Source organism: Abramis brama (genome assembly GCF_963993115.1).
Source record: "Abramis brama genome assembly, chromosome: 1".
NCBI classification, from domain to species: domain Eukaryota; kingdom Metazoa; phylum Chordata; class Actinopteri; order Cypriniformes; family Leuciscidae; genus Abramis; species Abramis brama.
The window spans coordinates 43,515,410-43,541,543 of NC_139963.1; the positions used below are offsets into that span (position 1 = coordinate 43,515,410).

General features: G+C 36.8%; 1 protein-coding gene across 5 annotated transcripts in view; it reads left to right on the top strand.

The window, feature by feature from the left end:
• The window catches only part of ccnf (cyclin F), a 38,231-nt gene that overhangs the window by 9,896 nt on the left and 2,201 nt on the right, over positions 1-26,134 (top strand). For 3 of the 5 annotated variants that reach the window (XM_084121744.1, XM_084121743.1, XM_084121745.1), the window contains 15 exons: positions 10,590-10,744; positions 10,837-10,943; positions 11,865-11,932; positions 12,021-12,217; positions 14,329-14,382; positions 16,179-16,283; positions 16,371-16,448; positions 17,315-17,463; positions 17,923-18,087; positions 19,149-19,272; positions 21,014-21,194; positions 22,570-22,657; positions 24,373-24,472; positions 24,557-24,690; positions 25,221-25,393. In XM_084121744.1, coding sequence (XP_083977870.1) covers positions 10,590-10,744; positions 10,837-10,943; positions 11,865-11,932; positions 12,021-12,217; positions 14,329-14,382; positions 16,179-16,283; positions 16,371-16,448; positions 17,315-17,463; positions 17,923-18,087; positions 19,149-19,272; positions 21,014-21,194; positions 22,570-22,657; positions 24,373-24,472; positions 24,557-24,690; positions 25,221-25,393 — 1,878 coding nt within the window. Of the gene's footprint in view, positions 1-185; positions 407-8,991; positions 9,221-10,589; positions 10,745-10,836; positions 10,944-11,864; positions 11,933-12,020; positions 12,218-14,328; positions 14,383-16,178; positions 16,284-16,370; positions 16,449-17,314; positions 17,464-17,922; positions 18,088-19,148; positions 19,273-21,013; positions 21,195-22,569; positions 22,658-24,372; positions 24,473-24,556; positions 24,691-25,220; positions 25,394-26,134 lie in introns of those variants that run through there. The other 2 variants (XM_084121746.1, XM_084121742.1) reach the window with 2 other exon arrangements.

The following is a 26,134-nucleotide window of genomic DNA, read 5'->3' on the forward strand; positions in this document are numbered from 1 at the left end:
TGTGTGCTCATGTATTTGAAAAATCTTAATGAAATTTGAGCTTTGAAATTTGCTTTTGTTTGGCTGTTGGCGTCCGCTTTTCATGAGGAAATAATGCTGACGCTTTTGATGCTTTTACAAGCTTACATTATTGTAGCTGACATCTTTTTTCCATATGAAGATGTTTGACCAACCTAAACGCACTGCTGTCGAGTTTAGCACCAATCAACAGACAGAAATCTTGCTGGGTTTCTGCAGGCATCTCAGACAAGAAGTGTTAAATCAGAGATAATTGATTTGGACGTCACAGCCATGGCCAATGGAAAAACAATCTCAATTTGTAAATCCGAAAGCATGTACCGAATAATCCCTCAAGTCAGCTGAAGGGCTTCAGTCAAGAGACTCCACCTACTGGAAGCATAATGCGGTAAATTTGTTGCATGTGTATTGAGATGGAAAATCTCATATAGGAACTTTACAGAAACTTTGTTACAGTAAATATATTATATTATTCTTTTTTTAAATTATGAACTTGATTATAAAAATGAAAAACTTGGCTGGCTGTATGGGCACTAGTACATTATAAATTGTACCCTTCAGATTAAAAAAAGGTTAGAGAGAAAAGTATTGCGCCATGGTTCAACAGTATTACTCTTGCTCTCAAGAGAGAAACTCGCAATCTAGGGTGCAAATGGAAAACTCATTTAGAGGTCTTTAGAATCACGTGGAAAGACAGTTTGTCTCGCTAAAAACACTACAGATCAAAAATACTACAAAATTAGTCTGGTATTCAGGGACAGGCATTAAGATGGTTTAGATCATACCTATCAGACTGTTACCATTTTGTCTATTTAAACGGGGAAGCATCCAAGTCAACATCAGTAAATTATGGAGTGCCACAAGGATCTGTGTTAGGCCCTCTGCTATTTTCAATATATATGCTGCCACTTGGTAATATTATTAGAAAACATGGAATAAGTTTCCTTATTCCATTATTATTCCTTATTCCTGTTATGCTAATGATACTCAGTTATATATTTCATCATGACCAGATGAAATCTTTAAATTATCCATGTTTACAGAGTGTGTTAAAGATATAAAATATTGGATGACCTGTCATTTTCTTCTATTTTATTCAGATAAGACTGACCAAAACTGTACTGTTACTTCATCCTCTACAGTAAAAGACCTGGGAGTTATATTAGACAGCAACTTGTCGAAAATCACATTTCACATACTCTCTGTTTCTGATGCTGAAAAGCTCATGCATGTATGAACTCTAGACTAGATTACTGTAATGCATTACTAGCCGGTTGTCCTGCATCCTCAATAAACAAGCTACAATTAGTCCAAAAGGCAGAGTTCTTATAGGTCAAGAAAATATGATCATATAGCACCAATTTTCTCTACAATCTCTACACTGGCTACCTATTAAGTTCTGTACAAAGTATTTACAAAGTATTGCTGCTGACCTATAAGGCCCGAAATGGTTCAGCTCCAGTGTATTTAACTGATCTTCTATCGCCTTATAATCCATCACGCTCTTTAAGATCACACAACTCGGGGCTTCTGGTAGTATCCACTAAAGTCCACTAAAGGAGGGAGAGTGTTTTCTCATTTGGCTCCTAAACTCTGGAATAGCCTTCCTGATAATGACGGCAACAGATGATGCCAACTCTGAATCAACATACACAACTGCCAAATTTTCTATATATTGTAATCATTATGATCACAACTTGTAATAGCTTTAATGAGATCATTGTTTCTGCCTAAATGAATACACAATGTTAGCTAACCGCGTGATTTGCAGAACTGTACATTTCTGGACATATGGACATAACTTGTACACAGTCACATCTGCTAACAGATTACTCTAAACTGAAATGTAGAAGCATGCCTTTTCTGTAAAGCTGCTTTGAAACGATTGCGTTTTGTGAAAAGTGCTATACAAATAAATGTGAATTGATCTAAATTATGAAATCCATTCCTTTTGGCCCACGCATTTGAGTTATTCCTCATCACATATTTTGTACACAACAATGTGTAGCCTAATTGCTGGTTATTATGTGCTTAACTTGCTGATTTTTGCTCTCACTTCTCCAATCTCAGCCTTGGAGAAATTCCAAAAGTGTGTTTAGCGTGAAATAAGCGAATAGGATAGTCAGCGAAACAAACAGCTTTTGTTCAGGATCAATATAGTGCTGTTCTTACTCTGCACTTCTTCCGTATGGGAAATCCATTAACAACCCGAGCACTTTCTTTCCATGTCCTCGCTTTCCACTTCTCAAATGTTCTCAGGCACTACCTAACCACAGGTAATTTCCCACAAGCCGAGCGTGCCGTGTGAAACGTCTGTGCCCTTCCACCAGAGACTCTAAACTCTAGTTAGCGTGTGAATGTTTGAGCAGGAAACAGGTTGATTTAGGGAAAAGGGGAAAAGGCCACAGGAGGCGACTCTGGGCGTGTGATGGTCAGGGTAGATTACAGGAATCCTGGCAGTGAAGCTTTTCCTCCCCGTTCCACCCAGTCTTGACTTTAGAGCCGGCCGGCGGTGACCTCTCCCGCTCCACTGAACTCTCCGATCAATTACACCAGCTCCCTTTCCTGCCTTTTCACATGCACACAGATTCAGCGCAACTTCAGCACGCCTGCTTCCTCTCTGAGCGCTGAGAAAAGTGGGTGGCTTTAAAAATAGGTCACGTTTCGTTGAACTTTAAGTTGTTAATTGAGTAGTGATAAAAGGCAAAGCTTTTTGCTTTCCGTTTAATTTTTCTAAAAAAATGTTTTTAGAGTATTCCCTCACGCTTCTTTTTCTCCAAGTGGCAGTAAAATACAAGGATGAAAAAAGTGGCATTTTATTTTACGAGATGTAAAGAATGTAAATAACTTCATTTTTTAATTTTCTGTAAATGAAAATGTGAGCAGCTACCATGGTAGTTTGTTGTGGGTGGTTACCAGGGCGATGATATGCAGTATCTAGGGTGTTACTATGTGGTTGCTATAATGCTAGGATATTTTGTTTAGTTGCCATGGTTTTCTGGGTGGCTGCCAGGGCATTGCTATGTGGTTTCTAGGTTGTTTCTATCCTGTTTCTATATTCTGGGTGGTTGCTAGGGCATCACTAGGGTGTTTTGGCTGCTTGCCAGGGTGTTTCTATGTGGTTACTGTTAGGGTGTTTTTTTTGTTTCTAGGGTTTTCTTGGTGGTTGCCAGGGCATTACTATGTGGTTTTGTTGTTTCTATGTTCTGGGTGGTTGCTAGGGCATCACTAGGGTGTTTGGCTGCTTGCCAGGGTGTTTCTAGATGGTTGATATACTGTAAGGAGGTTTTGTTTGGTTGCTAGTGTTTTCTGGGTGGTTGCCAGGCAGTGATTGTTTCTATCTAGGGCATCATTAGGGTATTTTTTCTGCTAGCCAGGGTGTTACTAGGGTGTTTTTTGTTGTTGCGAGGGTTTTCTGTGTGGTTGCCAGGGCATTGCTATGCTATGTTGTTTCAATGTGTGTCTGTGGTGGCTAGGGCATCATTAGGGTGTTTAGTGGCTAGCCAGGGTGGTTTTTTTTTTGTTTTGCTATGGTTTTCTGGGTTGTTGTCAGGGCATTGCTATGTGGTTTTGCTATTTCTAATGCTGTTTCTATATTATGGCTGGTGGCTAGTGCATCATTAGGGTGTTGCTAGGGTGTTTTTTTTGTTGTTGCTATGGTTTTCTGAGTGGTTGCCAGGGCATTGCTATGTGGATTTGTTGTTTCTATATTCTGGGTGGTTGCTAGGGTATCACTAGGGTGTTTGGCTGCTTGCCAGGGTGTTGCTAGGGTGTTTTTTTGTTGTTTCTATGCTGTTTCTATATTTTGGGTGGTTGCTAGGACATCACTAGGGTGTCTGGCTGCTTGCCAGGGTGTTGCTAGGGTCTTTCCAGATGGTTTTTATGCTGTAAGGAGGTTTTGTTTGGTTGCTTGGTTTTTCTGTTGTGGTTTCAAGGGCATTGATATGTGGTTTCTAGGTTGTGTCTAATCTATGCTAGGGCATTTTGCTGCTTGTCAAGGTGTTGCTAGGGTGTTTCTAGATGGTTGCTATATGCTGTTAGGATGTTTTTTTGCTATGGTGTTGGTGTTTTTGGGATGTTTTGGCTAGTTAGGTTGTTGCTCACTGACCAAAGTCAAAAGAGTCTGCATTCGGTTTGCAGTGTATTCTTCTTGAAGTGTATACTATTATTAAGTAGGCCTATATTATGCACCCAAAACTTTTATTTAGATTTATTTTATTTTATATATGCATCACACAAATCTGTAAAAAATGGAAAAAGGTACTCTCTACTCTAGATATAGCTCTGATCCCTTCTTAAATGTCAGTCAGTGGGATTTTTTTTTTCACAAGCACAACTAAAAATACACCATATGCTACTTATTATAGCAAACAGTCCATAATCATCTTTCCGAAGAGGGGATGTGCATGTGATAATTTTATTAATGATTATGCTAAAGCTGCTAAAAATGTCTCACACTCAACATCTCTGTCCCAGAACACACAATGCACAGAGGCAAACTGGAGTTTGATATAATCTTTCAAAGAAGTCCTTGCATGGCTTTTAGACGTCCCATATTGTGCCATCAAATAGCCTTTTCCCGAGAGGGGGGTGAATTATCCCTGTGAGGAAAACTTGAGTAGGGTAAATGGAGGTGCTAAATTGACTGTTGCATCAAATGGCAGGGTGAACTCTACCAGATGTTCCACTGCATTTATCCACCAATTAAGCAGTGAGAGTTTCCTGGAAAATTGCCTGCTTGGGGTCCTTCAATTATCCTCAGATTCAGCTCACACAGGGAGAACTGCACGGCAGGAATGTCAAAATAAATAAGGATGATCCGTTTTCCTGTTTCACCAAGACAAATATTTGGACTAATAGGGTTCAGTGAGTTTAAAATAACCAGCTGTATCCATGATTACTAAAATATGCAATTAGAAAGAGAATTTGGCACCATTAATCGAGAGAGCTGATGAGTAAATAAACACAAAGTCTCTTGTGAACATGCTGATGCAATGCAATGGAAATACAGCATTTATATCTTTAAAAGGGTTAGAACTGGTACACAAAACTGATGGAAATGCATGTGAATTGCAATGAAATAGTCGGTATAAAACGGAAGTTGCGATAGTCTTTTCTTTCCTGTTGTGACACATAATAGCTTCTCCGACAAGAAAAAATGTAGGGCGAGACTAGATTGGGAATTCATTGGATCGTTTGCTATTAATTTTGTTTAAAATGAAAAGTTGAATAATCATTTTGGAGGGAAATCGACAGTTTGAAGTCCAGTGAGTATCAACAGATTTGATTAATTCTGTTATGTTTTGTGCTGTTAGATTGGGTTTGTTTCATGTTAAAGTCACCATGAAATCAAAATTGACTAATTTTTTTTAATGGAATTTCTATGGAATCACTCCTTTATTGCAGTTTAAATGATTTTTCCGTGCAAGTCTTTTCATGTGCCCTCGTAATCTTAATCAAAATAACTTTCCCTCCCTCTTGCAACTTCTCTTCTCTGATGATGTGTTTACTGGTGCGAGGGCGGGGCAACCTGTCACTCACATGGGATCCACCAATAGCAAACCACAACCATCCAATCAAATCCACATTGACAAAATCAAGCCCCGCCCTACATTTGTTCGAGAATATATTTCACAATAGGAAAGGAAAAGACATCTCAACTTCCATTTCATGCCGACTTTAAAACATTCAAACCTGTTTGACATGTATTAAATCTGATTATCAATTATTTTCAAGTTCTCATGTCCTCATGTAAGCAAACCATCAGCCCCTCGCTGATTTATTCCCATTCTGTTCATTTTATCAAAACTGTGTAAATAATCAGAGTTATATTTACTAAAGTTCAAGTGCCTGATCTTGACCTGAACATATTTCTGAAAGTCTGTTTAACACAGAAATACTTAGACACAAGGATACTTATTTTTCTAATGGTTACAAAGTTCAGTAAAAAAAAAATGGTAAAATGGACTGCATTTATATAGCGCTTTCACAGACCTATGGCCACCAAAGCGCTTTACATTGCCTCACATTCACCCATTCACTCACTCATTCATACACCGACGGCGGTGTCAGCCATGCAAGGCGCCATCCAGCTCGTCGGGAGCAGCTGGGGTCAGGTGTCTTGCTCATGGACACCTCGACACTTGGTCAAGTGGAACCGGGGATTGAACCACCAACCTTTCGGTTTGTAGACAACCTACATGAACCACTGAGCCACTGCCGCCACTAGGCTTTCTGTGTATGAACCCTATGCCGAATTTTAAGCGCGCTGCTATATCTCACGTTTATTTTACACATCTTCCACTGAGCTCACGAGACGAGAGCCGATAAACACTGACAATCAACTGCAATCTTCCAGATCCTCCGAGAGACACGATCTATACACCTGGATTTCCAACTATAATGTTGTTTCAGGTTGCCTTGGAAACACATCCATGGTCAATACAGCCCTCATTTGGACCCTTTCATTCTTCAACAGGTGCACACACTCCCATTTAATGCTGGTCATTTGGAGAGCAGAATTCTGTTCCTTTGTATAAGCGTAATTTGCGACGTCAGTGGAGGCTGTTATCTCTGTGCCAGTTCAAAAACCTTCAGACCTTCATAAGGTTTATGTGAAGTCAAAACCTTGAGTATACAAAAAAACATCTTTCAACGAGAGAAAAACAATAAACAGATGAATATCATATCACATAAAGGTACGCACTAGCATCTAAGCAAGCTTTATATGCGCCTATAACTCAGTTAGTTGTTTATATTCATTACTTGTTGCTGCCAATAATCTAATTCTCAATGACCGACTAAAGCACCTCTTGCTCTTCACACTGTCACTTGATTAGATTACTGGCTCAAATGCGTACAAGATGCTTTCTTTAACAAGATGCAAAGCTTTTAGGACTTGAATAGACACTTCAATCATGCATGCAGTTGATCAGTATCAATAGCTCTTTGCTACACTTTTAAAATAATGCAATATATGCACAAACCTATTGATAAACAGTTAATATTGAGGAACGCATCATGTATAACCAAACAAAAATGACATGAATTATGACTCAAATGAATAGTCATTCCATTATATGTGTGGCGTTTTCCTCCTGTTCTCTTTGTCTATGCTGAAAGCCACTAATAATCACTCTGTCAGACGTGACAGGCTTGATGAAAGCTAATTGTCAGCGCTTTGTGACGGTTACCATGAACACACAACCCTCATTCATGACAAAGTCTCAATGCACTCTTAATTTATTTTTTTTTTATTTTTTTTGCTGCGATGCCATAGTAGAAGAACCATTTTAAGTTCCCTAAAGAATCTTTCAGTGAACCGAACATCATTTTAAAAATCTAAAGAACCCTTTTCCACTATAAAGAACCTTTTGTGCAATGCAAAGGAATCATTAATGCCAATAAAGAATCTTTATTTTTAAGAGTGTGTGTTTGAAACCTGCGTTCAGAGCCATCCAGACACTGATAAACATGTGAGAATGATTTAACTTTCCTGAACTGAAAGACATTGTGTCAAAGGTCTTATTTGTGAAATCCACAATATTTGATTCGGATTATTAGGTCGCAGCATTTTGCTGTCGGTATGTTAAAATGACTGCTGAACTGTATCGACCATTGACCCAAACAATCAATGGCGATTAGTTTTATGCCTGTCCTTCTTCTCACATAATAAAACTCTAATTAATATCTCTTCTACATTTATTTATTTGGTTTGTTTGCATAAAAAGACCCCAGTGAAAAATAAATATACCAACATTTATTTGAAATACATTTGTTTTATGCTAAGTGTAGGCTACTATAAATATATTTACATGGTTATGTACTTAATATAAATATGCGACTGGACTTGATATACTTAAAGTCTTTACTTACTTTAGTTATCCAGAAATAGTGCTGAGGTCCAACTAAATATATACTTAAGTGTATTTGACTGTGCTATAAAGTGAAACTATTGCAAGTATACTTGAGGTACACTTTAAATATCTTGCATTTACTGATTTTATACAGTGATTATACTATCCTTAAAAGTGATATTAAAACACATTTTAGGCTTAATATTAAGAAATGTGCGTTGTGCAATGAAGTACTCCAAATAAAGTTTAATTATAATATATATATATATATATATATATATATATATATATATATATATATATATATATATATATATATATATATAATATATCAGTAAGTCTCAAGTGAAATGTCAGTAAATATGTTAATGGATTAATTCTTACATACATTTTTATACAAATTTACATACAAATACATTTTGGTATAGTTTTTTTGTTTTTTTGGATGAATTAAATGCATTAAATAATAATGATCAAATTGTTACTATGTTTGTAATTGGTAAATATGTAACCATATTTAAAAAATCAAGGATCTTTTAAAGGTTTTTAAAAATGGTAAACAAATGGGGTAATTTAAAAAGGTTGAAACGATTCATTAAAATTATTTGAATACGATGTATTATTTAATACATGTAACCTAGTATATTATTATTTCATAATTGTGACTATTTTTTTTAAAAGCATATGAGGTAAGTTGTATCTAGTGTATGCTTTAGCTGAAAGTGTGTTTAGTTTATTGCATTACAGGCTCGTTTTGAGGGTTGTTTTGGACGTAAGTCTTAAAAATTAATTTGATTTAATACATGAAAAAATACACATTTCTTCTGACTGATTTCGCTAATGTTATACAATGATCTACTACACCTCCCAGAATTCTCCGAGCGAAACCCCTTAACCACTCCTGTTCCACAGCACTGCAAGCGCGTAATTCGAAATAGCATCTTTTCAGCCAATACATCGACGCCTTTTATCCGTTCAGAAAAACGGACCAATGGCGCTTCGAGGTTTACGCGAAAGCCAATTAGAACGCAGCAGCAACCGTGATGGGCGTATCCGTCTTCTGGCCAGTGAGCGTCCAGAGTTGATGTTTAAACTGTCCGCGCAGGCGTGGCTAAGCGATCGAGGGGAGGGGTTTAATGGAAGTTGCATGGTTGGGTCAGAGTAGAGTTGTGTTTTAAACAGTCCAACACTATTAGTTAACAGGAATTAAGTAGGTTAATCAGTAAAACTGATTATATTAATTTAAGGTCTAATACTCACAGATTTAAGTATTCATTTCGGATCACTGTGAAGCATTATCGCTGCAAACTGAATTCTCCAATCCTTCCTTGAAATGAAAGCGGGCGGTAAGTAACGTTAGCTAACTTACTTTATTCCTATCGAATAATTAATTTTTCAGTTGTAAATGCGTATTTTCATATTTCATCAACATTGATGAACATTTATCTTTCGATTACATCATAATCAGAGCTGAATATATATGTTTTAATGCTTACAAAGTTGAGACGTACTGACCCGTTGACCTGTAACGTTAACGTATATAATAGAAGAAAACTTTCATTACTTCAATATAAATATTCTTCCCGTATCCATAACTGTGTTATTGAATTGTCCTTAATACATACTCTGAGGTAATATCTCCTAAAGATAGGTCAGTTGTCCTCTGTCCCATAACTGGTTTATGAATAAGGAGGGAAAACTGGCTACTGGCTGTGAGCATGTCAAAACTGCCATTGCAAACTAACAAAACTAACAGTTATTAGTTACAATTTGTGTTTTATAGTTGTGTTAATGTATCTTTTAAGCTTTTAAATTAGTTTAAACCGTAAATAGCCTCTTCTGGTGACCGATATTTTCGCACTGCAACATCTTAGTATACAAAAATACCATGGTAATACCATGTTTTAATGGGCTTGTACTGTGGTAGTACCATGATATTGTATTTACAGTCATGCCAATAACGCAATTTTGAATTTGATATTCCTTGAAGTACCTTGGTGTAACAATTATATACCATGGTATGCATATAGTAATATTGGCACCACAGTGTATTTCAAAGTACCACACTTTTACTGTCTTTATACTATACTAGTAACGTTACCACTAAAGTACTAGTTTCCATTTCTAGCTGACTGATATAATGCAGATATTCTTTATTAAATACAGTTTAATGCCATACAATAAGATGTAGCCTACCTTTATGAATATTTGTTATAGACTCACTGTTAATAAACTAAAACATTTAAGAACAGAATATGTGCACTATTATTTGACCAAACTGTAGGTGGATTTTGAACTTACAGTAGGCATAATGAATAAGAAGTCTTCATTTTATGATGGATGGATGCGCTTTTTGGGCCTCAAAATCTCAGTTACTATTCACTCCCATTATAAGATTGGAAAAGCCAGGATATTTTTTAATATAACTCCGATTGTGTTTGTCTGAAGGAAGAATGTCTTAGGATGGCTTGAGGGTGAGTAAATCATGGGGTAATTTTCATTTTTAGGGGAACTAACCCTTTAATGGTCCAAACAAACCCAGTTATTGATATTAATAATCTCAAAACGGCCAGTTAATCGACTAGGATAGGCCAGAATAACAGTGACGAACTGCAATTTCAAGAAGTTCCTGGCCGCACACTGATTGCCTGCAATTATATTCAAAATGTGATTCATTGTTGTTTAATCGTGATTTTCTTCATTCTCTGTTTGTAGTGCTCCACTGTCGATGTGCCAAATGTTTCTCTCTCCCTGTCCGGAAGCGTGTCCGAAAGCGTGTGTCTGCCGTCACGCTGCTGTCTCTTCCTGAGGAGCTGCTCCTGTACGTCCTCCAACGCCTCTCCGCTGAGGATCTCCTCTCCGTCAGAGCGGTGCGTCAAGATGGACGCCTCACTTAAAGCCTCAGATATTCCCTGTTAACTAAAAGTGCATTTGTGATGTTGAATGTCATGTGATCCCGCAGGTTCATTCTCATCTCCGTGACATTATTGATGGTAACTCAAGTGTCTGGGCACGAGTGAGCTTCAAAGACCACTGGCCGGCCCTCAGCACTGTTTGGCTCTTTGAGAGGTATGATATACAACAACGTTTGCCATATTTACCATACTATAAACCATATTTACAGTTGTTTGTGGTTAAAACCCGTAAGACTTTCGTTCATCTTCGAAGCACAAATTAAGATGTTTTCAATGAAATCTGAGAGATTTCTGTCTCTCCAAATGGCGCTTCAAAATGTCCATGAAGAGATCGTAAAATAAATCCATGTGAATCGAGCGGTTTAATCCAAGTCTTCAGAAGAACTATGGTCGCTTTATGAACCGATTTAATTTAGGCTTTTATTCGCATATAAGCTTTGATCAGCGAACAACATGCATATAGCGCTCAAATACTGTAAACAAAATGACATAAGGGTGAGTAATTGATGACCGCATTTTCATATTTGGGTGAACTAACCCTTTACAATTCATTCAGATCAGTTTGTGAACTATTTAAGGACATGTTATAGGTAGATGCACTCAGTAGAAATGATTGAATTTGAATAATTTCATGCCTGAACATACAGGTGAAACTCAGAAAATTTGAATATCGTGCAAAAGTTCATGTATTTCAGTAATTCAAATTAAAAGGTGAAACTAATATATTTAGTATATATAGAACTATATACATATGCATGATTATACTTTTCAGAGGGCCGACATTTCTGTATTTAAAATCCTTTATTGATTTCATGTAATATTCAAATTTTCTGAGATTTTGAATTTGGGGTTTTCATAAGCTCAAATCATCAAAATTACAACTTTTGCACAATATTTAAATTTTTGGAGTTTCACCTGTATATATATATTTTTAAATTCCATGATATTTCCAGGTTTTCCAAAGCTCTGTTTTCATGGTAATGCCTAAATTGTGATATCCAAAGCATGCTAGTTCCTGTTTGATGTCCATAATTCCACATTTGAAATGAATTTTCTCATCCTCGGCCATGTCTAGGGCTGCGGAGAAAGGAAACTTTGAAGCTGCTGTGAAACTAGGAATTGCGTATTTGTACAATGAAGGACGTAAGTTTCTACAGTCTTTTTTTTGATTGAGTGATGTAATCGTCTGAGTGACTGGTCAGAGCTGTAATGACGTGTGAATGTTCTTCAGCGTCGCTCAGCGAGGAGGGTCGTGCCGACCTGTGCGGCCGCATGGCGTCTCGATACTTCAGCCTGGCCGAGAGCCTCAGGTCCCCGCTGGCCGAGCCGTTCATCTGGCTGTTCATCCGCCCGCCCTGGTCCATGTCTGGAGGCTGCTGTAAGGCTCTGGTGTACGACCAACTCCAAGCCGAGTGTGAGACCAACCTGGTGAGCCATTCCTGGAGTTCCCAGCATTCACTTCCACTACAGTTCAACTCCTTCAGGCCCAGTACACACTTACATTTCTTAGATTTTTACACGTTACAGCTCTTAATGCAAGTATTAAGCTTTCGTTCTAATTGAGTATATGTTACAGAGTGAAACTAGGTATTTAATGAGACCAAATTCGGATTGGGAACTGAAAAAAGGGTTCCGAAGTATTTCGTTTTTTGGAAACACTTTACAAGAAGGTTTCATTATTTAACTACATGATTTAACCTTGAATTTGTATTAACTAACGTGAACAAATACCGTACAAATGTATTGCTTGTGGTTTAGATTAGTTCATGTTAGTTAATACATTAACTAATGTTAACAAATGAAACCTTATTGTAAAGTGTTAACAATATTTTTTTTATATATATATTTTTTAGGGCTGTTTTCGACTAAGGATTTTCATAGTCGAATCTGATTCGTTAGATTTTGCCGTAGTCGACTGATAGTCGAACCTTTTTTTTTTTTTCTTTTTTTTTTAGATAGCAGCTAGATTTTTTCCATTTCAAACAAAAGAGCTAAAAAAAAACTAAAAGAAAAACATGGTGTGTAACAAATACCTTTTATTCATTTAAAGCCAGATGAACAAAACATATCACACATATATCATAACATTTCATAAACATGAGGAGCAATATGAGAGAGAAATTTGGTGATCGTTGTTTAGGTACATTAAACCACGTAAAGCTTTTTCACGCCCATGAGAACCGTGTGGAGTCAACTCACAGCCGCTCCGCTGCCCTGCTGAAAATGTGAAGCAGAAACGCTTAATATCAGATAACGTCCATAATAATTGGACTCTGGGTTTGATTTTTTGACCATTTTCAGTGGTTATGAGGAGCAATATGAGAGGGAAATTTGGTAATCATTGTTTAGGTACATTAAACCACGTAAAGCTTTTTTCACGTTAGGACTTATAAAGCCCATGAGAACCGTGTGGAGTCAACCCACAGCCGCTCCGCAGCCCTGCTGAAAATGTGAAGCAGATTTTTGAATACATTTTTATTTATTTACATTAGTAAGCTACAGGACATCGTCTTTCAAAACATGACCTGCGCGAAAGCGAAAAAAAATTTTTTTTGTACCCAGCCCTTCTGAAAATGCGAATGCGTCTCTGTCCCCAGCACATTTCAAACCAAACTGACGCCCATGTATTCGACTATGAGGTTCATAGTCGAATCAGACCTCTCCGAATCGAATCGTCGAATCCTCGACTATTAGAAGTCAGCCCTAATTTTTTTTATAAATGAGCTGGTTCTTGTAAACCCCAAACTCCAAGAATTATTTATCATATTTTCCATAGTTTGTTTCTCATTAATGTAGTTATTAATATTGTTCACTATTAAAATCATCTGATTTTGAATTGAGAATCACACGCACACACACACACACACACACACACACACACATATATCTCAATATCACACACATACTTATGTTACAAGAATTATTTCTATTTCAAATAAATGCTGTTCTTTTGATCTTTTTATTCAACAAAGAATCATGAAATTTGTTTTATCACGTTTTCCACAAAATATGAAGCAGCACAACTGTTTTCAGCATTGATAATAATCAGAAATGTTTCTTGAAATCATCATATCAGAATGATTTCTGAAGGATCATGTGACCCTGAAGACTGGAGTAATGATGCTGAAAATTAGGAATAAATTACATTTTACAAGATATTCAAAGTGAAAGTTCTTTTAATCGGTAATAAAATTTTCACATTGTAATTTTGATCAAATAAATCCAGTCTTCGTGAGCATGAGACATTAAAAAACATAAAACAAAAAATACTGGCCCCAAACATGGTAGTGTAGATAAATAAAATACACAATTGTTGATAAGTATTTTTTTTCTTCCAAATTTTCATTTGGTTTACATTTCTTTTTCTTCCTCAAAATATTGTCAGTATGGGAATGTGTTTTTTCTCATGACAACAAAATTGACCGGAATCTATGTAATCTATGTCATATTTATCCAATTTATATTTGTCAGTCATGACGCAGATGCCATCTAGTTCTAAACACATCCTAATGTCTCTTTCTTTCTTCTGGTCTGTATAGGAACGGAGAGGGATGTTATATTACTGCATGGCTAGAGTCCTCCAGCTGTTTGATGTGAGTTGGTTTTGTTCTTGAAAAGATGGCCGCCTAATCTGAGATTGATTGTGTAAACAGATGTACATACTACCAGGTTTTAAAGATGGAGTCTCATTTGTAGCATCACGGAATGGTTTATACCAGGGGTGGGCAAACTTTTTGGCTCAAGGGCCACACTGGGTTTTAAAATTTGACAGAGGGCCGGCCCAGTAGCAGATTATGAAACACGATCTCATGAAAGTGTGTATCTATACCACAAATTTTATTTCTCGTGCCATTTATACACCAAAAATGTTTGAGGTTAATTTTTAATTAGTCATATGTTAGATAATTATAGCCTATACTTTTTAAATATTGTGTATCCTTATTATTATTTAATGGTCCTAACAGTAAATTAGAAAGTGCACACTTAGAAGAGTAAAAATGACAGAAGGTTACGTTAATTCAACTTTATTAAAACTGCATATGGCAATCAATTTGCACTTCAAAAAGTCATACATTTGTGGGAAAAAACTGAATAAACGAATATACAAATTTATTTTAAGAGTAATAAAATAAAACATAAAAAGCAAAGTCAGATCAGAACATTTAATGAAAAAAAAACGGGTTGACTGTACATGGCACACAGGGGAGCGTAGCCGAAAGCCGGGCGATAAAGGTCGGTAAACGGAATCACTCAGTCAGGATACATCCACAAATCCAGAGGAGCAAAGAAACTAAATAGCAGACAAATCAAAGGAAAAACTAAACAGGTGTGCAAGCGGTTACCAAAAAAATTTTTTTTCTCTGTGAGTTTCCAAAAAAGGAAAAAACATTAACGTGCAACAAGTCTATGCGCTTAAGTCGCTGTCTGTTTGGTTTCCATGGTGACGCGTCATTGCTTGTTACGTGAGACACCGCAGCCACAACAGCGCTGAATGAATTATGATCTGCTTTTATGTCACATTTTCCTTTTTTACAGCTATGGCATGCAATATCTGATATTCCGATTGTCAAATATATGCAACGCAATATATATATTACTTAAAGTATTGCAAGAAAAAGGCTAAATTAATGCGATCTTAAGACAATTTTTTAAATACTCGACGGGCCGGATTAAACAGCCTATGTATGTGGCCCGCGGGCCGTAGTTTGCCCACCCCTGGTTTATACTCTCAAACTAGAGCGAGAAAACTAATTTCCGACATCCACATGATGTTCATCATTACTATGGTTAAAGGGATGGTTTGAAGTAGCATCGAATGCACGAATGATGAAGTCCATACACAGAAAACATCAAATAAGCAGCCCACACCCAACTTAAAGGGATGGTTCGGAGTAAAATCAACCTAGAGTCCTTTGCACCATGACCTCGAGCCAAACACCCCCCAGAAGCCTTTTTTCCCTTGGTTGAACATTATTAAAGTTAGAGCTTATTTAGAGATATCAGCCGAATGGCTAAGTGCAGGCGCTAATGGATCCAAGGATGTATCTCGTAAATTACCCCACTAATAATGCCCAGAATGGTACCAAACTTCTACAGTAGTACAAATAGGTTCTGTACTCATAAAACGAGGCATTGGAAAGTTTGTAAGTACATCAGGAGTTTATTTAAATAACACTTGCCTGATGGCTAATGCTACCGCTAACCCTGCATGTCGAGGTCACTTCAGTGATTTGGGAAAAGCATGTAAAAGTCCTGGCATATTGACTTCTCAGTCAATATGTCCCAGAGAAACGCTTGTGTAAATGAGTGCAGCTCCGGTCTGGTTCTCCTGTAACCCCCTGGAGCGGCAGGTGTTAACTCAATCTGTGACTATGTGTGTGTGTGTCAGGATGAGGAGAAGCGTGAGGAGGCTACGTCCATGCTGAAGGAGTCGGCTCGTTGCGGGAGCGTGCAGAGCTCGTATCTGCTGTGGGAAATGAACCGCGGCACGTCGGTAAGAGCTTCTTCAGCGCTCGTGATGACGCTACTCCTGTATCTCTGCAGGCTGTGTGCTGATCGCTGGTTTATTTTCTGTCCTCAGACCACTGACCCCGGCAGGTATCTGCAGAGCATGCGCACACTCAGGGACTACGCTGCTAAAGGATGCTGGGAAGCTCAGGTGACTGGAGAAATTACGTGTATAGAAAATTATATAAAAGGACCTTTCATGTTTTTTTTTTTTTTTTTTTTTTTTTTTTTTACATGTTCAGCTTTCTTTAGTGTGTAATGTTGCTGTTTGAGCATGAAAAAGGTCTGATAAGCACAAAGTCACTCCAGAGGGAGTTATTCTCTTTAACAGTAACTTCCTGAAGCGCCTCCATTGTAGTCTTGAGTTTTGTTCCAGGAACTAACACGTCACAATAGAGTGGTGCAGGTATTATGTCACTTTGTAGGTCAACCTGCAGTTCGCATCACGCTGGTTCCCTTGACAAAAACCCAATAGGATTTTCCAATTGGCTTTTGGATTATTGCAACAAAAAAAAGCGAAAGTTGCACATAAAATACATTTTTATAAAATATATCTAAAATATATATTTTTGTCCGTTTACTTTTTTCCTTTGATGGCTCAGCCTTCAGTTTATTTTCACTTTTTTGACCTTTGTTGTTCGAAAATGATGACTGTGATGGGGTGTTTGATGAAGTCATGCCAACCATCCGTCTCCATTATTCCTCCATTCTCACAATGTCAGTGCTCTGAGCGCGCTCGTAATGGAAGTGCACACCCTGGGAAAGATGCGTCATATTTCCTGTTATCTCATCTGGAGGTTTTCTCTGCCATTGTTGACATTGACTTGTAATAATCAGCAGCTGTGCCAGATTGAAAGCCACTCTGATGTGTGTAAATGGGTTTGGATGTGGGCTCTTCAAATGAAGAGTGATGCTTTTTTGTTAAAATCTGTTCATTTGTGATGCCATATTAAACACACACACACGCACGCACACAGGGTTTCATGTTTATCTAACTTGTCTGTTCTGATCTCCCAGCTGGCGTTTGCGAAGTCATGTGGCACCGCTAACCCTCTGGGTCTGGAGCCGCGGGCCTGCGCTGAACTCGTGGCCCAGTTCTTCCACTCCGGGCCGTCACCCCTGCAATACCCGCTAAGTCTGCAGGGACAGGACATTACCACTAAGAGGTACGTCATCAACGGTTTGGACAAACGCCCATCTCAGAATATTCCTACAGGGTTCACAGTATACAGTCATGGAAAACCTGCAATATCAGGGGATTTTAAAGTTGTTGTTTCTTGCCTTGAAAGTCACATTTGTTTGTTTTGTCTAACTTGAAAAAATAAATAGAAATGCATATACATTTTTTTTTTATTGACATTGTTTAACTTTTTTATTATTATTGTTGTTATTATTATCATTATTATGATTATTATTATTTAACATAGGTTGCAAAGGTTTTTAGACCCTAAAACTGTTAATAATCATGGTAACGCTTTTTTATATATATATATATATATATATATATATATATATATATATATATATATTTATTATATTATATTATTGAATCACTGATTGAACAAATCCTGTGTCCTTTGCTTTTCAGCGTCATGTTTTACACTCCTCACCGTATGTTTTTGCAGGTATATTCTGGTGGACTGGCTGGTGGAGGTGACTACCATGAAGGACTTCTCCAGTCAAGTGCTGCATGTGACCATCGGGTGCGTGGACCGCTATCTGAGCCTGTGTTCAGTGCCCAAGGCCCAGCTGCAGCTCCTGGGCATCGCCTGCATGGTGATCTGCACTCGGTGAGCAACGAGACGCTCTGCTGATCGTGTACTTGAACTGAACGATTAATCGTTAAAAGATTGCAATGTTAATTCAACCACCCAACGCAATCTTTTTCCTAAATGACAACGATTCGACTGTGTCTATTAAACCTTTGACGAGTATGCTCACAACGAGCATTTTCGCTATTGAAATATTCATTCAAAAAGATTGGTTAAATGTATTCATCCTGAAAATGAAACAAGAAGTCTTTATGTGTGAGTCTAGCTGTGTTCTACATTACTCCACTGATATAGTCCATTTGAAAGAGTGAGTGAATTTGAAAACTGACAGCTCCAGTAGTATTGAGAAGATTTATCTTGAACTCTGGCGTAAAAACTATAAATTTGACTAAACAATTAATAATCAATTATATAGGAATTTCTACCTGTATGATATTAAGCTGTAGCCACACTGAACCAGCGGTTTGGACAATAGATGGCGGGATTATTCGGCTGCGGGCGCCATCTTCTGGCCCCATGACCATCACAGTGCATTATGGGTATTCTCTAGCCGTTGAGTGTACATCAGTTGTACACTCATTGCAATGCATTGTGGGATTGAATGAGTGCACTCGATAACATCCACTATGGTTTGGGATTTTAGGCGATTTTTGACACAGCCATTGAATCATTCATTCATTCAAGAGATTTGTTCCAAAACATTGTTTCATCCAGTAATAAAATGAGTTAAGTCTTCGAATGAGTCACTGAATTACTCATTCAAGACATTTGTTCAAAAACATTGATTCATCAAGTAATGAAATGAAGTAAAGTCTTTGAGTGAGTCATTGAATCATTCATTAAAACCGATTTCTCAACAAAAAAACCCCAATCTAATTAAATATTTTTTAAATGGACTGCAGCAATTGACATTTTGTCAGAACCTCTTGTAAATTGCATGTTATTTTGTTTAGTTGTCTGTTTCGAATAATGGGAGAATCGTCATCTCTATTTGAAACAAAAAGATTTGATTCTTAGTTTCTCCAGAATCATGCAGCTCTATTCTAGACTGAACACTTTTTTTAAATCTTCTGACTCAGATACATCAGTAAAGAGATCCTGACCATCCGTGAGGCGGTGTGGCTCACTGACAACACCTATCAGTATGAAGACCTGGTGCGCATGATGGGGGAGGTCATCTCCGTGCTGGACGGGAAGATACGGGTCAGTTACTGAAGGACATACTCTTGTTTGCTTTCACTCCAGCACACAAAAACCTCATTATAGACTAGCAGCTCAGATTGATGTGTCTGAGGTTTAGAGCTCGACGCCAAAGCTGAGTGAGCTACCAGTCTAGATGGCATTTTAAGACCTCGTCTCTCAATGCAAAGGTTATCCTGAAGGTGTTGCAATGCTCTTAATAAGAAAAATAATAATAATAATAATTGAGCAGAATGTTGACCTTAAATGCAGTTCATTGAACATTGATCAGCAATCTAATTAAAAATGCATTCTTTTTTTTATATCAGTATTTAAATAAGTTGTATTAAGCCAGTATTTATAATAATTATTTTGGTCTATTTGTGTAAAGTATTTTACCCCGATCTGAAATATTTAAGTAACATTCCATAGACAATCTTATTTGTATATTGATCGTTTGTTTGTGTATATACAGATATTTTACAAATAATATCATAGTAATATCATAAACTCAATATTTTATTTGATACTTTGAGTGCCATACAGCTTTCTTAGAAGCATGTTAGCATAAAACTAATTAATTGAGAGTCGATAAAGATAGAGATTGACTGATATTTAAATTTTCTTCTTTACAGCTGATACTTGTGCAAAGCCAATGCTTTTAGATTAATATTGCTTGAATAATAAAAAGTATTTTTTTATTTAAAAATGTATGCAAAAATATGAAAAATATGAAATTGCCTACGTTTGAACAATGGGGCTTCCTGTTGAATGCGCAGTAGTGTAATGACAAAGGCGTACCAGATGACGAAAGACGGCATTTTATTAGTAAAACCGATATTTCAGAAAGTGAAAAAAGTCAAACAATTATCATCTGTATCTAATAAAAGATAGTATCACGGATGTTCAAAGCGAGGTCCTTTTTGACATTCATATTAATTATTTGCTCTCAGAGCTCAATACTGGGGAGTTTTATTTTAGTGTTTTTCTTTTCTTTTCAGTGAAAATTTTGGCAGTGCAAGTAAGAAAAAAAAACTTTTTACTTGACCTTCCAAAATATTCACTGGGCCTGCCACAAAAAAATTATAAATACATAAAATGGTTATGTTTTTGTGGGTTTTGACCCATGTCACCTTCTATTCTATTAAATTAAGTTATGACACACAAATTTGAGAGATTAGTGAAATTTCACAATTCATTTCTCAAATTATCTTTTATGTTCCTCAAAAGAAAGAATGGCATACAGGTTTGAAACGACATTAAGGGAGAGCAAATGACAGAATACATTTTTTGGGGTGAACTGTCCCTTTAATACCCATTTAAAACCCATTAATCTCATGCCATTATTTACACAAGTGTAAATGCATTCATACCACCTCTGAGCTGTGATAAACAGTCTGTAAATAAATCTACACACCAATTCAGATGCAGCTTCTGGATTTTTTTTATTACTATAATTATATCATTATTTCTAAAGCTACTTTTTGTAATGTGGTTTTGATGCTTTTCTAATTTAACAACAATAATGACTTGAAACTATCTTTTGGGGGTAATTTCTCAGCTATATTTAATATGTGATCAATTAGGTAACACATCATACATTTTTAATCGCTTGACAGCTATAGTATAAAAATAACTGACTGCGTTTACAAGGATACTTGTGTGTGTGTGTGTGTGTGTGTGTTGGTCTGTTCAAGCAGCTCTTCTGGTGGAGCCCTGGCTCTTGTGCGCAGTAATTGATTTCTGTGTTAATGTTGTGTTTCAGACCGTCACAGTGCTGGATTATGGGGAAGTGCTGCTGTCTCTGGTCCCTGCGGAGCGACGCAGTTCTCACCTCTTCAAATACATCTGTGAACTCTCTCTGCTCTGCTCGCCTCTCACCGTTCCCGGGCCGGCCCGACTCGCCAGCGCCATCCTGCTGCTCACCAGAGCGCTGCACAACTACGGTACTAGCGCCATCCCACCAGAAATATCACGTTACATCTACTGTAAAACGCTGGCAACTGTAGTTTTACTGTAAAAAATACTGTGGCAGTGTTTCCAGTTTTATAGGGCTGAGTTAAAAATAAGGATTTCTTGATTTTAATCGATTCTCATTTCGATGAACGGATATTGTTTCTTAATCGATCTTTTAGTCTGTGCAGTTTTTAGTTCATGCATGAACAGAACTTCATTAAACATATTTTTCCTTGAGAAAAATGTACCTGATATATTAACTAATGAATTGAAATTGAAGTGCAAGCTTGTGTATTGAAATGGAATCGAATCAATAATTTTTTTCAATGTCCAGCCCTACAGTGATACAGTGATGTAATTTTAAAATACCTAGTACTTGAAGTATCAAAATATGCCTTTTTACTTTAAAATGTACCAATAAGCATCACAATAAAACAGGTTGAAGCCACTAGAAACTAGAACTAGAAACCCACATGATCAATCAGGGTCCATCATAAGTGACTTGTCCACAAAACATGGTCAATACTGTTAAATATAGAAGGTGCTCAGGGTCAAATACACACAAGCACAAAACACCCCCTGGGTAACACAACACTAAAATACTGCAATAAACATGAACTAAACAACAGAACATGTTACACAAAACACTTGAACACTTTTACACAATTACTTGACTTTGTAACAAAAAAAAAAGAGGAAACAATTAATTATACAAAATATAATCATATGTGATGTCACACAGGGACTTCTGTCTTTTTACGGGTTTTCATCATAAATTAAATGGCAAATTTTTACTGGCAAAACTAGGGATGTACGATATATCGGCCACCTTAACGGTATCGGCTGATATATGTTCATTTTTAATGTTATTGTTATCAGCGTGATGAGAAAATTTGTCCGATATATTAGAGAGTCATCGTATCGGCCAAAATTTTCAAATTGTTGCATCCCTAGGCAAAACCATGAATTTGACAGTATTCTACAGTAAAATTGCATATAATATGTTTAAACCATTGACAGTTTTTTCACCGTATAATTTAGTTAACCAATTAACAAGTTTTAGTAATTTTTACAGAAAAATACTGCACCAACTGAAGAAGAGCTGCAACCAAAAATCAAATGTTAATCTAATTTTTGGGAAGTTGCGACGCTCACTCAAGTTTAGAAAGAATAAACTTGAGTTTTAGGAAACGTTTCAGCCATTCTCAAGGCCTTCGTCAGACATGTAACTGATGAAGCACAAGTTTATTCCTCTAGAGTGAGTGTTGCACCTTTTCTGTAAAACTTACAGTGTAGAACTGGGCTGAACCATTCCACTAACTTGTACAAGCCTTATTGAAGTTTTCCCGGTCCGTTTCTCCACAGTTCCTGTGTGGCCCATCCAGCTGGAGGAAAACACGGGCTTCTCCAAGCAGGATCTGGTCTCCTGTGCTTTATCGCTCTACGTCAAGTGGTGAGTGTCCAAGTCAGTTATCCGCACAGTTGTCTACATGCATTTCATCTAATGAAGTTTAGTGGTTGTTCTGCCCCCGGGAGAAGTGGTGTTTCCATGGAGTCGGTGATGTGCAGTCAGACGGGCGTTGTTAACACGTTATCTGTGCTTGTCACTCTTGCCCTTTATGAGGCGCATCTCCTCTGGGTTTGAGGAGTTTAGCTGGTGCTAGCATGTTGCTAAGCTAAAAATATTCTCTAATTAGCAAACAAAGACATTGGGTGAAATAGTGCATTTTGTAAATGCAAAGCTATTTTCTATCAGTACTTTTCAGTTCCTAATGGGATATTTCTTTTGACATTTCCTATTTTCTTCTAGCATCTTCAATGAATGTTTTTAATGAGCTTGTCGCAATGCATTCTGGGTTTGCCGTCTAAATCAAGCACACATTAAAGGGCTTTGACTTTTCCTAAATAAGGTGTAACTGTCCTGCCTACAGGTTGGAATAGACTTTGATGCCTTTAAATGCGTACTAGATTTTGGACTAAATCCGTTGTCTCATCTTGTGGGCCTTTCGCATTTTCTCTGAGAAAACTGAAGCTTTGCTGCTCGAGTATCTCGTGGGTCTCTTGTTTTCCGGCGTCGATGGCGTCCGTCTCTTCAGATAGCACAGGATGAGACGAGTTACAGCGTTTTCTTAGCAACTGTGATTTCTTTGAAGAATGTGGGATTATATTGTGGGCCCGACATTTATTTAGGTTTTTGTTTTACAAAAATAACTGCTTGTCTCATGAAATGTGAATATTTAATTAGAATCATAATTACAATATTTGTTTATTCATTATTGTGTTTTTTATATTAATGAATATTTGTAATCAGTTTATTTAACGTAATATTTATTATCTGTGTTTATCTTTATTAACTTAGTTTTAAAAAAAATTGTTTATTTGTTTCCATATTAGTTATAAAATTGTATTTTGTATAAGAATATTTCTTTATTAATTTTATCATTATTAGTTGCATGTTATGCATTATATGCTTATGTTTATAATAGTTATAATAATTCTTATCTATTAATTTAGTTATTTTCTAATATATGAATGTGTCTTTTATGCTGTTATTGTTATATTATTAGTTGCTACGAGTTGCAATATATGAATGTTTTATATATATGTGTATATATGTTTGTTTTATATATATGTGTATATATGTTATATGCTGCTGTTTGTTTTTAAATTAGTTATAATATAAATATTATTTTAATATGTATAATTTAATGTAGAATGTATTATTATTGCTAATAATGATATATATATAGTATTTAATACAACAATTTTATAACAGTTGTATTATATTTTTTTATCTTTATGATTAATTGAATTATTTTGTTGTTATTAATTGCTATGAGTTGTAATATATGATTGTTTTGTTATTAGTTTTTATATTATTAGTTATAATATTTTCCACTATTTATGCTATAATTCATTAGTAAAATATAGTATTTTATATTTAGTTATTATTCTTTCTAATAATGATATATAACTTAATAAAACAAGATCTATTTACTAGTTATATATATATTTTAATATTCATCATTAATCTACTATAATGATATTATTGTTTAGAAAGTAAATGCTATGATTTTGACTTGGTGTCTTTAAAGCCAGACCGCTTTGATATCTGCGATTATATTGTGGTTGTGTCAAACTCACCAGTCTCTTTCACTGCATTCACAGTTTCGGCCAAGATGTGCCCAAAGATTACAGACACGTGTCTCTGACGGGGGTCAAGCAGAGGTTCGAGGATGATGCGTACCAGCAGATAAGCAGAGACGTGGTGAGTGTCTCAGAGTCTGCTCTCGTTGGGTTGATCATGTGAAGTGTGTCCTCTGAAGGGTGTGTGTGTGTGTGTGTGTGTCAGGTGATGAGCTTTAAGGAGCTGTGTCAGGTGCTGGAGGTGCCGGAGGTGGAGCTGCAGGTGGAGGAGTCCAGCGCTAGCAGTCAGATCACAGAGATGCACACCTTCCTGTCCTCGCCCGCCAGCAACAGCAAGAGGTGTGTGTGAACCAAACACTACTCACAGGATAGAGAGGGAGGATGTATCGCCTAATATCAGTGTTTTAACCCAGAAGTTTGACAGATTAAAAAAAAACAAAAAAAACTTATTGTGTAGCCCTCTTGTGAGCACAAATATCTAGGAATCACATGATTAGGACATGGACACCAAGACCAATACTTGTCAAATGTCATTCACTTCTGTTTCTAGGGGGCGCTATAACTCTATGATCCTATTAACTATGATAAACAAAATTGTTGTTTTTGTTTTTTTTTAATTAATTAAAAAAAAATTATGGCTGATTTTATTTTAATGTGAATTTCGTTAATAATTAAAACCGAAAAGGTCAGCTGTCATACGTTACTATACATATAAACATTTTGACACCTGCAAATAGCTGAAAATTGCTATCAATGCATTTGTAATCCTGTTACGTTTCTCACTTCTCTGCATCTTGAAGACCATGTTTTGTTAGATGTGTGTGTAGAACAGGCTCTTTAAATGCGCTGTTGTTGTGTGTGTTGAGCAGGAGGCGGGAGGACAGCATGCAGGCGCACAGGGGCAGTTTCCTGGCCACTCCCACAGCCGAGCTGTCCAGCCAGGAGGAGATGCTGCTGGGAGACATGCTGGACTGGAGCCTCGACACCTCCTGCTCGGGGTACGAAGGAGACCGCGAGAGCGAGGGCGAGAAGGACGGAGAAGGTGAGATGCCTCATATATCAACTACATCATATTCTGAATCATCTTACACTAAAACATTAAGACAAAACCAGTTGTCATTGATGCGTGACGAGTCACATGAGTGTCACAACATCGTTGTGTTATATATCAGCTAGCGTGATCATTATTTACATTAGGGCTGCACAATATATCAAATATCGAAATATCGCAAATGTATATATCGCGATATGCATATCACAATGGCTTGCAGTAACTGGGGTCATGAACAAAAGACAAAGAGAAAATCACTCACTGCTCTTGGCTGACAAACTTTTGTAGCTTTATAAGAATCAATATATATTTAATTCATGCAGTGAAAACTAAGCAGTGTTTTATTTTTACATTTGATTATTCAGTTTCTGTTGTTAAATAAACGTAATGTTGGATAACCTGAACCCCTAAACCCCGTGGTTTACACTGATGTTAAAATAACACTTATTATGCTACAGCACTTTCAGAAGCTGTAGGGATGTTTTCTTGTCACAAAAAGAATATGAAACGCACTTGTAGGTTATATAATTTTAAATATATTTTAAAGATAATTTAAGTTTATTTTACACACTTTAAGCATTATCGTATCGCATATCGAATATCGCATTATTTAATGAGTTATCGCATATCGCAATTTTCTTCAATATCGTTCAGCCCTAATTTACACTTACATTCAGTGATTTAGCAGACACTTTTATCCGTGTGTGTGTGTGTGTGTGTGTGTGTGTGTAT